This window comes from Drosophila ficusphila, unplaced genomic scaffold, assembly GCF_018152265.1.
Source record: "Drosophila ficusphila isolate 14025-0441.05 unplaced genomic scaffold, ASM1815226v1 contig_414, whole genome shotgun sequence".
Taxonomy (NCBI): domain Eukaryota; kingdom Metazoa; phylum Arthropoda; class Insecta; order Diptera; family Drosophilidae; genus Drosophila; species Drosophila ficusphila.
In genome coordinates, this window is record NW_025064328.1 from 12,508,121 (window position 1) to 12,522,020 (window position 13,900).

General features: G+C 40.5%; 1 protein-coding gene across 2 annotated transcripts in view; it reads left to right on the plus strand.

Moving 5' to 3' along the window:
• Positions 1 to 13,900, plus strand: part of LOC108096733 — a 23,590-nt gene continuing 9,690 nt past the window's right edge. For both annotated transcript variants that reach the window (XR_001771732.2, XM_017198579.2), the window contains exons 1-2: positions 1 to 675; positions 8,751 to 9,166. Coding sequence is in view for 1 of the 2 variants with exons in the window: in XM_017198579.2 (XP_017054068.1) it covers positions 8,962 to 9,166 (205 nt within the window). In the remaining variant the exon portion in view is untranslated. The remainder of the gene's footprint in view (positions 676 to 8,750; positions 9,167 to 13,900) is intronic.

Here is a 13,900-nt window from a genome sequence, read left to right on the forward strand (position 1 = left end):
GAGACTCACTTGAGTTCGGACGTGTGGTGCGCTTGTTTTTCCGAGTTTTCCGCTGTGTCGTCGCAACCGTCGTGTCTTCCGGACCGTGGATCCCCTGAATTTTTGCGGTCGTTGTGCAAGTGCATGGCAGTCACGTACAGCCGTTGCAACAAATACGAAAAAAAAATATTTATATTGAAAAACAGACGAACAAACAACCGCCAGAAGTAACCAAATCAATGTGGCAAATAGTGTACTTTCGATGCGCGCTCGTTGATTGATTAACACATCACCTCCCACACACACTCCAAGTATCCCATACAGTACTCAGTACCCAGTACCCAGTACTCAGTACTCGTACTCGTACTCGTTTACCTGTGCATCGCAATCCGCTGCAATTGCAATTGCGCGGTGTGTGCATCATCAGCGGAGAACGTTAAAAGTGCCGCGACTGCATTGTTTTGACTTTGATCGTGTCTCGTGGTCTCCGCTACCCCGCCCCCAAAAAAAAACCATACCATACCGCCCACCGCTCCTCGACGAAGCGCGTGCGTGTTGTAACTTTTGATTAGCTTCGGAGTCGGTCTTGGAATTGGATTTAGATTCGGATTCAGATTGGGATCTTGCAGTGCGCTTGCGTTTTTCGTAACTTATCGCCGCCCACATCTCGGCCAGGAATTCGTTCTTCTTCTTCAGGTGAGCCTGCGTGGAATGTCTCTACCCTTAAAGATGAAATACATTAAAAACAAAAATTATTAATTGTAAAACAAAGGTTTTAATCTATAAGTCATAATAGTAAATAGAAAATCTGGATTTATCATTACCATCCTCATTACTTCTTTGCTTATAATAGGTATTAATTTAACGAAATGGTTTTTATTAAATGAAAATCAAATATTACAGTTGTGATCAGAAAGGTTTATGCAATTAAAAAAGGTTTTTATTTTAATATAATGTTTTATCATGATTTTCTATCAAAATGTGTTTTTCAAATAAGCAATTACACACATTAAAACAAGTTAAGATTTAAACAAAGAGAGGACAATACATATATTTTCTGAATCATTAACTCCAAATAATAATTTTCGATGATCAAACGACTGAACGTGGGAGAACTCATTAGCTGATTGTTAATTGATGTGTGTTATTTATATGACCATCAGAAAAGAGAAAAAATGTATTCTTTTAATGAATATTTGACAAACCAGAAAGCTTTCGGTTTTTCTTGGAGTGTATGTGAGCATGTACTTTGTGTGTGACGTGCAGGAAGACCAAGAAAAAGAAGCGGCAGGAATGCTCGCTGAATTGGCAATGCAAACGGGCTCTTATTTTGGAATTCCCTGCACATGCCGCAGCGGAAGATCGAAAAAAAAGTGAAAATCGCTACGAAACCTTTGTAATTATAGACACACACACACACAGTACACACACACAGTACACACACACATATAGTACGCACACAAGGTGCCAGGCATAATTTATTGCATATTAGCGTTTGGCAGCTGACAGCTGCTTTTGGGATTGTTCTCCGGACTCCGGAGATCGATGTGGGCCGCCAGAACTTAACCGAGGCTGTGGCAGATGAGATGAGATCACTTCTAAAAACCGAGGCCGGGCGAATCAGCCAAGAATGGTCGAAACACCAAACACCAAAATCGCGTATGCGCTCTGTAAGTCCATTAATCACAGCCGAATAAAAAGAAATGTCGAACTCGCTGTGAGTCACCTGTAGTCGAGAAACCAACTCCGCTGGCGACTTCTTAGCTTTCATTAGTCTTCCTTATCCAGCAGCGGAATCTAATTAATTCTCCTTTGTTTTCATCACCTCGATAACTGTTTGTCTCCATTCCATTTAAGCCGCTTAGCTAAGTTACCGGCTAATGCTTTGACCCTCTAAGCCGATCACACAAGAAGCTAGATGTAGGTACATGGAAAAAATTGAAGTCGTTTGCTGACTAGGTCTTCCTTATTGACTGTTACATGTTTAAATATTCTTTTTTGGAACTTAATTCCACCAAACACCTAATGACTTTAGTCATATTTATTAGATTTGCTCAAAGAAGTTAACAAAAGGTATTATAATGTTTTCTGGATCATAAAAAGTCCTTAATAATTTAATTTTATCTGTCTATCTAATTTATAATGAATTATGAATTCCCAGAATTATTGTTTAAAGAATATTGAACATAATTTAAAAATATTTTTATACAAAGTGAACACCACTTTAAGTTCTATTATTTCCCTGTGTACTATCGATTTGAGCAAATGCCGTGTCATGCCAAGATTGGACCGCCGCAGAAACAGAAACCGATTCAGAAGTGACCTTGAGGGTAATAACTCCCGCGACTCGCGCTTTTCTTAGTCATGCCCGGAATGCAGCCGAGCAGCATTGGCAGCTGCAAAGGCCAAAACCGGATGGCATCCACCAACATCTAACGTCTAACACAGGCACACACGAAATCGGCTGAGTTGGTATTATATTGTGGCAGGCTACCCACACCACGCAGATTCTCTTCGAGCCTCGGCCCCCATACAATGTTTTGGGGGCATTATAAAATACTATTTACCGCCACTCATATGAGGCTCTATTATTAACATGCTTACAGACAGCGAATTCCAGCGCCTAATAAACAAAAAAAAAAACGCCAATAAGCCCCAAAAAATAACAGCTTAAAACAAAAAGCCGTCAGCCAAAAACAAAATCTGTAAAAAAAAGTGAGAATGCGCGAGGGCAAACGAAACCAGAATCAGAATCCGATCCGATCCGTCGTCGTCGTCGGGCGGGTTTTTTCTAATGGTCGTTTCGGGGGGCGGGGTGGCATCCAGTTGGCCAAGCAAACTGGTTGGTAACATATACACGGCACAGGTGGGGGGACCTTGGAGCGCATCTTGACTCTTCAGAAGTAATTTGAACTGTCAAAGTCGGACAAAAACCAATTTGTAATCTGTGCACTTGTTCAAACCAAACCTGAACAATTTCGGACACACCATATATATAACTATATATATGTATATGCGAGTTTTATAACGAATATTTCGCATTCATTTGCCAAATGGTTTATAATGGCAGTTAGTTAAATTGTTGATTGTTTTTGTTGTTATTCTGTTTACGCTGTCCATTCCGAGATGCTGCGCGTTCGTTGCCTAAGTCTTTTGTATTGGGCCCATTCGGCTTGGCATTTGAGCCGTGTGCGTTTCAATGCCGCGGATTTGTAAGCAGTCCGTGTAAATGAACATAATCGCACATCGGATTACGCAAAAGACCGTAACAAAATCAAACAAACACAGCGGGCATTCAGCTGGCTTTAATTCAATTCGAATGCGTAAGGCGTTCCATGGCTGACCTTAGATTTTTATGTTAATCGCTGGCCAATTGCTCCCGAAATGAAATAACTTGGCCGGCACGGCACAAGTGACACAAAAAAGCGTCTGCCAAAAAGATTTTATGTTTGCGAAAGTTATTCTCTCGATCCATAAAAAAAAACAAAGTTACAAAGCATTTCCGTTAACGACTTTCGGGCAAATTTTGTAAAGATTTTATACGGGTATTTATGTAAAGCTCGAACAGGTTTCTGCAACTCATTAATAAATTAACAGGTGGATGCGACTGCGATTGTGAATCGGGAATGTCATTGGAGATCGTCTGACGCCAATCGTCGAGATGAATTTGCACAAAAGTCGAGAGGAGAGAAGAAAAGGGAGAACTTGCCGCAAATGATTTAATGTTTATAAATACGATTTGCGCCTTGGTCGAATCAATTTTTATAGCAAAATTAACGTCGTGAACGTGAGATGAGCTACTGCTAAAATCGATTTGAAAAATGAAAAATTGTTTATGGCTTTTTATTATTTATAAGGTGAATTATGCAAACCTTGTATAAGTTAACGGATTGCAATTATTTGAAGAGGTCTTATTGATTTTTAAAATCATGGTGGTTGTTGTTATTTTTTTTACTACTATTACTATTACTACTATTTCCTATTCATTAACATTTGCAATCTACTTTCAAGTGTTCTGTTTTAATGGATATCATTTAGTTTTAATAGCTTAATGGTTAAATCAACCTATGTGAGGGGCGAACAACAACAATGAAAATAAAGCTGTCAGTGATTTTCCTGCTCCTCTTAACCTGTCTGCCTTCTAATACCAAAAGCCCACTCAGCCGAAACGGCCATCATTTAATCTCGACGCTGGCTGTTTGAAATATGATCTTATAGGCAAAGTTTGCTACGGCTGCGGGTACAAGTACTTTGGATGGCTCTCGCCAGTTAGAGATCAAGTTTAACGGCCATAAAGCGACAGCGAATAAACGCTTGTTTGTTTGTTATTTGTTCGGCCATTTGTTGTGGCTTAACCCTTGGATTCACCCTGACCCCAAAGGTGGCCCTGTAAACTCGTATAGCTCGTTCTTGTGAAAGTTGAAGAAATCCAGAGCTGAGCAACGAATTAAATTAATTTCAGATATACTTATGCCGAAAGCGAAAGAGCCCCGAAGCCAAACTGGCTGCACCAGTTCGACAAGATTACACGGTTCCATTCCACTATGCTAATCAACGGAAATTAGCCGCAATGTCAATAAATCGGAAATGTGGGGGTCTAAGATACATTCAAAGAAAAAAAACCAAATATGGCATCATTTGTCATCCCAGTGATGGCTTAATTTTTATAATTGATAGAAAACCATCGAAAGTGACAAACTGCGGGCTTGTTTACTTTGTGTGTGTGTTTACTTTTCCTCAGTTGCATTCCAATACATCCAAGTCGAAATCGAAGGTGAAATAGAAAACAAATAAAAAAAAAAATCAATGAAAAACTTGGATTTGGTCGAGGCAACTTTCACTGCGAACCGAAGATGTCACCGGTGTTTTGATGTGTGGATTCAGTCAATGGAATCCATTAACAAGTATTAGCACCTCCTTCCTCTATCAACAAATTGCTAAGCTTGCTTAAAAATAAAAATGTTATAAAATTTGTTTTATATAAATCTACAAATATCGATTTTCTACCTCTCAATATCTTTCTATTAAACTTTATTTTTTTTTTCTCTGCACTGAAGTAGTTGTTAGGCGGTAATTATAATGAGCCAACTTGGCACACATGTTGTCAATCCCATATTATCGACGACTCCCCTTCCAAGTTCGGTGGCGGATTCGTGGTGCGTGACATTAAAGTTGAGAAATTTCGCGCAAATAGAAATCCAAACACGAAATGTTTAAGTCAAACACAGCACAACAGTACAACACGGCACTAAAAGCACCACTCGCACTCGCAAAAGCCATCATGACGAGCTGATTTTCGCACCAGCACACAGCAGCCTCAGATCTGTTTGGCTCGAAGCGAGTAGCCAGTCACATGGACCGTTAACAGCCGCTGGCCAAAATCCACACATCACCCATACGCCGTGTGGTTCGTCAAAAAGGCCCGATTAGAAAGTCTGTGTGCTGAGCCAGCTTGCTAATCAGTTTCTGCACAGCCTCCTTTTTTATTGGGTAATAATTTCTGGAAATGTGGCATAAGCTCAAAGGAACCCACCAAACATAATCTCTCAAAAACTAAATTTAATTCATGTGTCTAAAAGTGTTCCATTCGAAACTAAAGCACTCTTATTATTTTACCTTTTATTTATAAAACAATATCTATATCGTTTTCTAAAAATATTTACTTAAATGTTTAACATTCCTTTAGAACTCTGATAATTTAAAACGAACGCTTTAATGATTGTTTTAAATTATTCGTTTTAGTCCACGGATCCCTTGAACGTTGTCTTCCTTGTTAGCTTCCCTCTTGGCCACTAAGTGGTTACACAATGGCCTATGGCCAACTGGGTTCCATTTAAAATCAATTTCAGCTCTTTTACTTAACAACTTCGTACTTATCTAGCCGTGTTGCTGCCAGCAATGTTATTCTCTAATTCGGCTGGCTAAAAATGGAGCGCGCGCGCATAATTCCAGTGAAGTATTTTGGTCAAGAGTGTGCCGCCCGCCGATCGGGCTCTAATTTCTGGGGCTTTTGGGGAGCGGCCCCATAGGCGATACACTTGCCGCCGCCCCAGAGTCCGAGTTTGGCCGACTTGCTGCGATAGCATCGATTTATCGTCGCGATCCATTAATAGTTGACTATATTTTGTTTTGGGGCCAGTAACCGGTTTCCGGTGCCCAGCACAACACACACACAAAAGACACTAAGTCACAGATACATTTGCAGATACAGATACAAATACGAATAACTTGGCTGGAGTATTTTGAAAATCGTATCTGTGGCCCAACATGAATGAGCTTTTCGAATATTTCGTAACCAGTTGGACTGCATTTTTTCCACTCGCTGTCGCCGTGAATCGAACATGAGTAGCGTGGCCAAATGTTTATGTCCGCAGCTATGGTTGCCCATAATCGATATGTCGTAGAAACCGAGTCAAGTGTTCTTTTCATCCGACTTGTTTCGCGTCGAATCGCATTGAAGACTTCAATTTAATGGCGTGTGAATTGCATTCGAGTTTGTTTCTCTTTGGTATTTGCAGTGCCAAGGCGGCCAGGCGGTCCATTAATTAAATCTCAGTTCTAATTAGTGGAAATGCAAAGCACTCGAGAGGCAATTCAATTAAAGTAATTGCTCACCTAAGCCTCTTAAGTCGGCTTTAACTCCACCACTCCATACCGCTAAACCGTTTTTCCCTTAGTCAGTTGGGTAATGAAGCTCGCTTTTTGGGCAACTCATGACAGCCAGGCCAGTTGACTTGACTTGGCATCACGCAGACTCATTTCAAAGAATGGCTTACAGCCCGGAGTTTTCCCACTTTTCTTGGCAGTTGCGTCTCCAGCTGGGCGCCATTAGTTTAGTTTTGGTCGCTCTTTTTGCCCCAAATGTGGGCTTATTGGATTGCACAAAAAAATGCAGATCACTTACAACATTATATTAGGAGATCGCTGTGGGATTCAATTTCTCGAGTTCATATTAAGAGTCACTGAAGAAAGTGGGTGTTTATACAATTAACTTAAGATATAGCTGGTCATTGGGAATCTGAAAATGTTTTAAAAATTGTGGACAGTTATTCCCTTAATAACTTTAACAATCATTTGCTTATTTTCAAGGCTATGTAACTTTATATGATTTCCCTGACAAAAATTTTAATTATGGTAAAAAGTGCTTGCTGATTATGTTGAATATCCAAACTAGGATTTTAATATTATTTTAATCATTAGTACCTCGGAATGAGCTTTACTCATATTTTGACTTTATATTTATAAACATATCTTTAGGATGCTAGAATCAATTTATTTTTAAATAAAAAATAGTTAGCTTAAAATGATGAGAACATTACTCAAGTAGACAAATACAATCAACCTTCAAAATAAAAGCCATTCAAGAGATTTGTTTTCGGAAATAAATCATTTGGTTGATCATCAAAGACTAGCAAGAATGATTTATGAGTGGAATCCGATTGCCAATTAAAATCCGAACCTATAGTTCTGGCCCAGTTGCGGAGAGTGGCCCAGATACTCGCACTCGTTTAATGCGACTCCATTTGTTTGCTTGCCCCGTCTTAATTAACATTTTTTACATGCTTTTCGATTTTGTTTTGCTTTGGCGACTTCAATGTCAAGCCATGTGGTCGTCACAGTCGATGTTGCCGATGTTGTTACCATTGTTGCTGCTGTTGCTGCTGCTGCTGCTGCTGCTCTCAATGCCAGACAGACAGTTGTTGGCCAGGTCTAGAGTAATCAAAACCAAACGAGGCGGTCACCCAAAGCGGCAGCTGCCGCCTCGGAAGTCGTTCCCGCTACCGTTATGGCTTATAAAAATGTTCACTGCACACAAAAGCGAGATATACGAATATATGTATAAAAAAATATATTTTTATATAGATATTTCTGGGGGTCTGGCATTGGACAATGACTGGGTAATTACCGCTTTGGGTGCTCGCGCTGCTTACCTGAGATGTCACTGGCTGTTCGGGGAGAAAAAGTGGAGCACGGCTGGTCAAGATTTCTGCCCGTTCCCATTCGCCGCGAATCGTGAAGATTTTTGCCAATCAGTAAGACCCCGAGACCAACTAACACCAATTGTCGTTGATTTATCTTGGGGCAAGAAAACAGATATTTCATGCAGCATGCAATTTGCTTGTCAAAACTGTGGCACCATTTTCCATATCCAAACAATTGGTCCGACCGTGCCACATTTTTACGCCCATTTCAACGCCATTTGTTGTCGTTTAGTCCGGGGGCTAGAAACCGAAAAAAATAACTCAAAATAAGACCCAGAGCAGGTAGCTTGGACCCCTGATTTATGTCGTTTCATTAGACAAGCACTTTTTTTTTTTTTGGCGGACTTTGGGTTTAGAAGCCCAAGTATCTAAGTATCTCACAGTTTGAAGTTTGGCTCTTTGGGGGGGGCAGCTGTCATTGGCTTTGATTAGTTTGTTGAACGCGGCAAGACCTTCGATTTCACTCAGCTGCGAAGGCGTTGGACACGGCATATGTACTCAGTAATTCCGATCGATCATTGAACTCCACTGCGAGAGGATCGCATCGATGATTCGCTCTGTCACACGGAAAATCTGCGAAAAAAATAAAAGAGAAACCCATCTTTCGACACTTTTTGGAAAAATAAACTTTAATGGGCTTGTGGGAAATTTCCTTGTCATTGTTTAACGAATGCAATAAATAATTTTCACAGATCCATCTTCGCAGATACTCTAGGCCACGAAATAAAAAAAAAACAGAATTATGCAATTCTCGGCTAATAAATATTTCTATAAATTGCCTTCTTACAGAGTCAACTGTCGGCAGATGAGATGTGCGTCCAATTTGTGGCAAAATTAATTATATAATTTCCAATCACCGCCAAAATCCCCGCAGAAAATCAACTGCACAAAAGAAGAGAAAGAGAAGCGATTGAATAGACAAGCCACGCGTTGCTAATGCGAAAGGAAACTCCCCGACAATCGCCAGAAATTGTGAAGAAATAAATAACGAAAATACAAAATGTCTATAAATAATAAAAGACATTCCCCATTTGGATTCGCTTGGAGCTCGTGGAGCGCCCTGCTGGTGCTCGCCGCCTGGTGCTGCTACCTCGGATACTTCGGATCGGAGGCCCATGTGGCCCTCACCTATCCACCTGCCCGCAAGTACGATCTGGACTTTTTGGACAATGCGCGAACAAAGGCGCCATGTGGCATGCCCAAAGGTGAGTGTTCTTTAAAGGGGTTTTGTTTGTTGGGGAAGTGACCTGGATATTGGGAAAGCAAGGGGGAATAACAAACCAGAACCAATTTGTTCTATTTTGTTTTAAAAGTGGGATACCATCTAAAAAAAATTACATATAAATTTATAGAAAGAAAAAGAAAAATAATAAAGTTCAGAATTTATAATTCCCTCATGTGGAATAATCAATCAAATGCAAGATTGTTAAAAGGATAACAAAATTTCTCAAAATATCTTCTCTTTTGTTAATTGTGCTAAACTTTGACAACAATTCGAACCTCCAACATTTATTGCAATCAAATTTAAATTTATCATGTCAATAAGGTATGAATTCCAAATTAGAGACTTTCAACAAAGATTTGAACAAATAAAAGATTCAATTTTTTCTGTGCAAAATCATTTCCCTGGCCTGATTCCGTTCGTGGGAAATACAGCTGCTGGAACAGGAGCAATAGTTGGCTGGGCTCCACGGAAAATGCATTTCCCAATTGCCGATTGTTGGCCAACTTTGCTTTTTGTTTGCTTTACCCAGCTCGTCTGCCAGGCACGCTTTGATTATAATATTATGGCTTATTATTGCTGGTTATGTGCGCTTTGTTTGCCGACCGTAATTGGTCAAGCACGTTCAATTCACACATGCATCGGAGAATAAACAGTGCGTTTCATAAGCTTAGATGGGAGCTGAAAGATAAATATATAATTAGACATTAAAAATATTATTGTGTCTTGTTGCTTAATCGTATTGGAAACCTTTACCAATAGTTGAGTCGGTAAAGGGTTACAAAAGTTGCCTAGTTTATAAACATTTTACAAAGACTTTATTTAGCCTTGAAATATTTATAGTAAAAGGGTTCTCAATTATTCAGCTAAATATGCTTGAAACACTTATTTCAACTACAAGTTGTAGTTGGAAAATATCAAGTCACAATATCCACACAATACCAAAGCTCGAAACCTTGAACATGTGTTAATAAAATCGATTTGTGTCACTGCAACGAGACTGCTAATGACTTACACCTGTGAAACGCACTGCACGCTGTTAAAATGTATTCATAATTTAGAGACGTGCATTTTGCAGCTGAAAAACTTTTGCTTTTGCACTCGCTTGCATAATATGCATATGCTTATGCTCCGCTGTTGTTATTGTTATGCATGTGGCATCTTGCTCAATGCAACATACTTGCCGCTCCGTTATTGTTGCCGCGGCTGAAAAGTGTTACCAATTAATTTGCATATCGCGAGCGAGCGAGCGAGGGAAGCGACCGCCATTCACCTGTTCACCGGCAGTGGAGCAGTGTGCGTGTGTAAATGAGGGGGAAAGGGGGAGGAAGGGGAGGGATCCACAACCAGGGAAATTGGGTCAGGCAAATTATGAGCATTACGCTTATGATGCTCGATGGATATCTTATGGGCAACGGGTAAAATGCACTTTCGAAAATAAATTAAAATAACACCTTTTGCTCTCGAGTTTTGACATTTGATTGCGTTGATTCAAGAGGCCGTTTTTTTTGTTTTTATTTATTTCCCTTCGTTATGGGATAGTCCCATCGATACTGTTTGCATATCAATTATCGACCCTCGAAGCCGACAATTGCCTTGAGACGCTTGGTAATTGGCGAACTGGCAACTGCTATCGGAGATCAGAGGCACAGGCACACGTGTGCCGCATCAAAATGCCAAATCAATTTCCATGGATATGTCCATAAAGTATCGCAGACACTTCAATAATGTGCAAAAAAAATATATATACCTACATACATATATAAAGATTGTACAACCCGTTAAGCGACATTTTTGTGCGCAGCACTTTTGCCCATGTTTTTATTTTCATTTTCAATTTCGTTTGCAGTTTCATTTCGCTTTGTTTTGCCCGGTTTTGTTAATTATATACGCGCGCACATTGCGTATACGCAACGTGGGCAACACGGTGGCACGTTTAACCCATTTTGGGGCATGACAACTTTTGCCTTCGCCTGCGGCTGCACCAGCTACTTGTTGTTGTTGTTGTTGTTTCTCTGTTTTTCTGTTTGCCATTTGCCGCTCGCTGCAGCTTGCCAAACGCGTCTTGAGTTGTTGGCCAAGTTGGTCTTAGCCATGGCAACTGCAACATTGCAACTGCGGTTGATGCTGCTGCTGCTGCTTCAGCTCACTGGCTGCCTTGATGATGATGTATGCGCCGACGAGAGCCAAAGTGGAATGCAACATGCTGCAAGTGAAAAACTTTCACTTGTGCATTACGGCACACAGAAGTCGCCGGGGGCAGAGCGCGTTGATTGGCGAGCGGCGTGTCGGCAGGGACTAAGTATTCCGGCCACAATCCGCGGTTACGGCATGACGAAAATGTTAACAACTCTATCCAGGGACGTAGCCATAAATACTTTGCGGTGGTGAAAAATTGCTTAGGTGTAGCTCTTTCATTGGGTAAACATAGAATGACGAATATACAAATATTATACCTACTACAATTTGTATAATTCTTTTTCCTTCGAAACTAAGAAAATCGATTAGATGTATTACAAGCGAGATAATTTTACTAATATTATTTTAGCATGAAAACAAAACATTAGAAACTCCGAACTTATAATCATTCTGTGCGTCAGCAAGCCAAGGAATGTAGAACTAAATGTGTTAAAATTATTAAGACTGTGTTATAAAATGTGAGCTTTGGAAATTTACTGGGAGACAACTCAGGTAAATCCAATTAAGATCCTTGAAAATGTATATAGATGTTTTTGAATGGAGTAAGTGTTAAGGGTTCGTAAGTGTGATGTAAACCTATCTTCACTAATTTGTATGTGTTTTGTTGACAAGCCAAGTTTAAAGTCATTTAAGAATTGCTTCATAAAGTGAGTAAAGAGTTCATAATCATTGTGATTTGCTTAAAAAAAAACTTTTAGTTTAGAAATATAAATTCTTAGTAAATCTACACCCATGAGCTATCTTAAGATGCGCTGTTGTTTTTGAATCTCCATCTGAGAGTGACAGCTAAATGAGGCTGCAATTGTTGATGTTTTTGCCGCTGCTGCCCTTTCTATCAACTGCAACTAGCAACTTGCAACTTGCAACTGGTTCAATGGGCCGCAAAAACGCAGGGATTGGAAATGGGGATCGCAGTGACTGACTGACTGAATGAATGACTGACTGAATGAGTGACTGCTGACCTCTGAGGAGCATCTTGCATCTTGTTTGCATTGCACTTACCCCTCTCAACACATCTCCACAGCCTCGTCTAATCCATCTCAATTTGTTCGTGTTTGACACTCTTTTCCACAGCCTTTGTCTCCGTGTCTGCTGCTACACGATTTGTTTTGATTTGGCTTTGTTTTTACGTTGTGTTGTTTTTTTTTTTTTTTTGTATCTTGTATCTTTCTTTGGTATTTTTATGGCCACAAAGACTTGACATGGCTTGTAATTGTCGGCTGGCGTGCTGAGCGCACTGGAAATGGAGGTCAAGTTGTGGTCGCCTCTTGTGTCACTTGTCGGGAACATCGGTTGGGCAACCCAATTGGGTTGACAAAACATCGGCTTCGATAATTAGAGGAGCAATCAGCTCAATGCAAATGTCAATTAGTCGGCCAAAGCTTTGCGATTCGTTATGCAGCCACCGACTTGGGAAAATATTCAATATACGAGTAAGCTGGCGCAGATTTATCATCGTAACTGCCGCGACAAAAGCCTATAGCCATTTATCACTAGAAACTGCAGTCGTTTGGCCAATGCCTCGAACTCATATTTCAGTTCGAAATCCCCTTCGTTTCGGATTTGCTAAATCCTGTAGCGAAATGTCGCATTGAGAGCCATTCAGAATACCAATGAGAGCGACCGGCACCGGTGACATTTAAGCCATCGAACACGGACCTCGCTACGTATACGTAATATAGTTGGGGAATTCATAAGTAGCCAGAGAACAGCAAAGCCATTGAAATGCATCTGCATCCCAGACCATTCAGAGCCATAAATACCAACCTGCAACTGGACTGGCAATGGAGCAGAGTGCAGAGCAGTGGATCGGATCGGATTGGATCCGATCGGAGTGGATTGGATCGGAGCGGATTGGAATGGATCGGTTGGACTCGGGCCCCCAAAGGGGCTGGCCAAGACAACGTCACGAGCAATTAACTACAGCGAAACTCCTTGACCAAAGCGGTAGCACCAGCACCACAGGGAATGCAAATAGCACACAGGGAGAAAAAGGGAGGTAGTAGTAGGTTAAATTTATGAATGATTTATTAAATTAAAAGTTCTTTATTTAAAAATACATTTTGGAAATGAATCACAAATAAATGTTGAAAATTAAATTCAGTTTAAAAACTGTAGTTCCAGATAAATCATGTTGAATGTGCAAAATTTAAAGTCTGGAGAAAGAACAATAACTAATGGTATTGAAATTCTCTTAATTTTAATAGTAATAGTAATGTCGTGTTATTCTTTTCCCAAATGTATTAAGATTTTTTGTTTTGTGTATCTTTTATTCTCCGTGCAACTGCACGATCAATATTGAGAGCTGCAAAACGCTGGCCAGACAGACGTTGGCCACTTGGCCAGGTTAATTTGTGGCAGTGGCGAACACGGCGTCGAACGGTGGCAACTGGCAGCCCGTGTAGGGTTGCCAAAGCGAAATTAATTTTATGGCACGTTACTTATTCAGCTCCACCCGCTCCTTCCCCCCTAACAACTCCCCTCCTTGCGACCCCTTCCCCGTTTTTGGCGGCAAGAA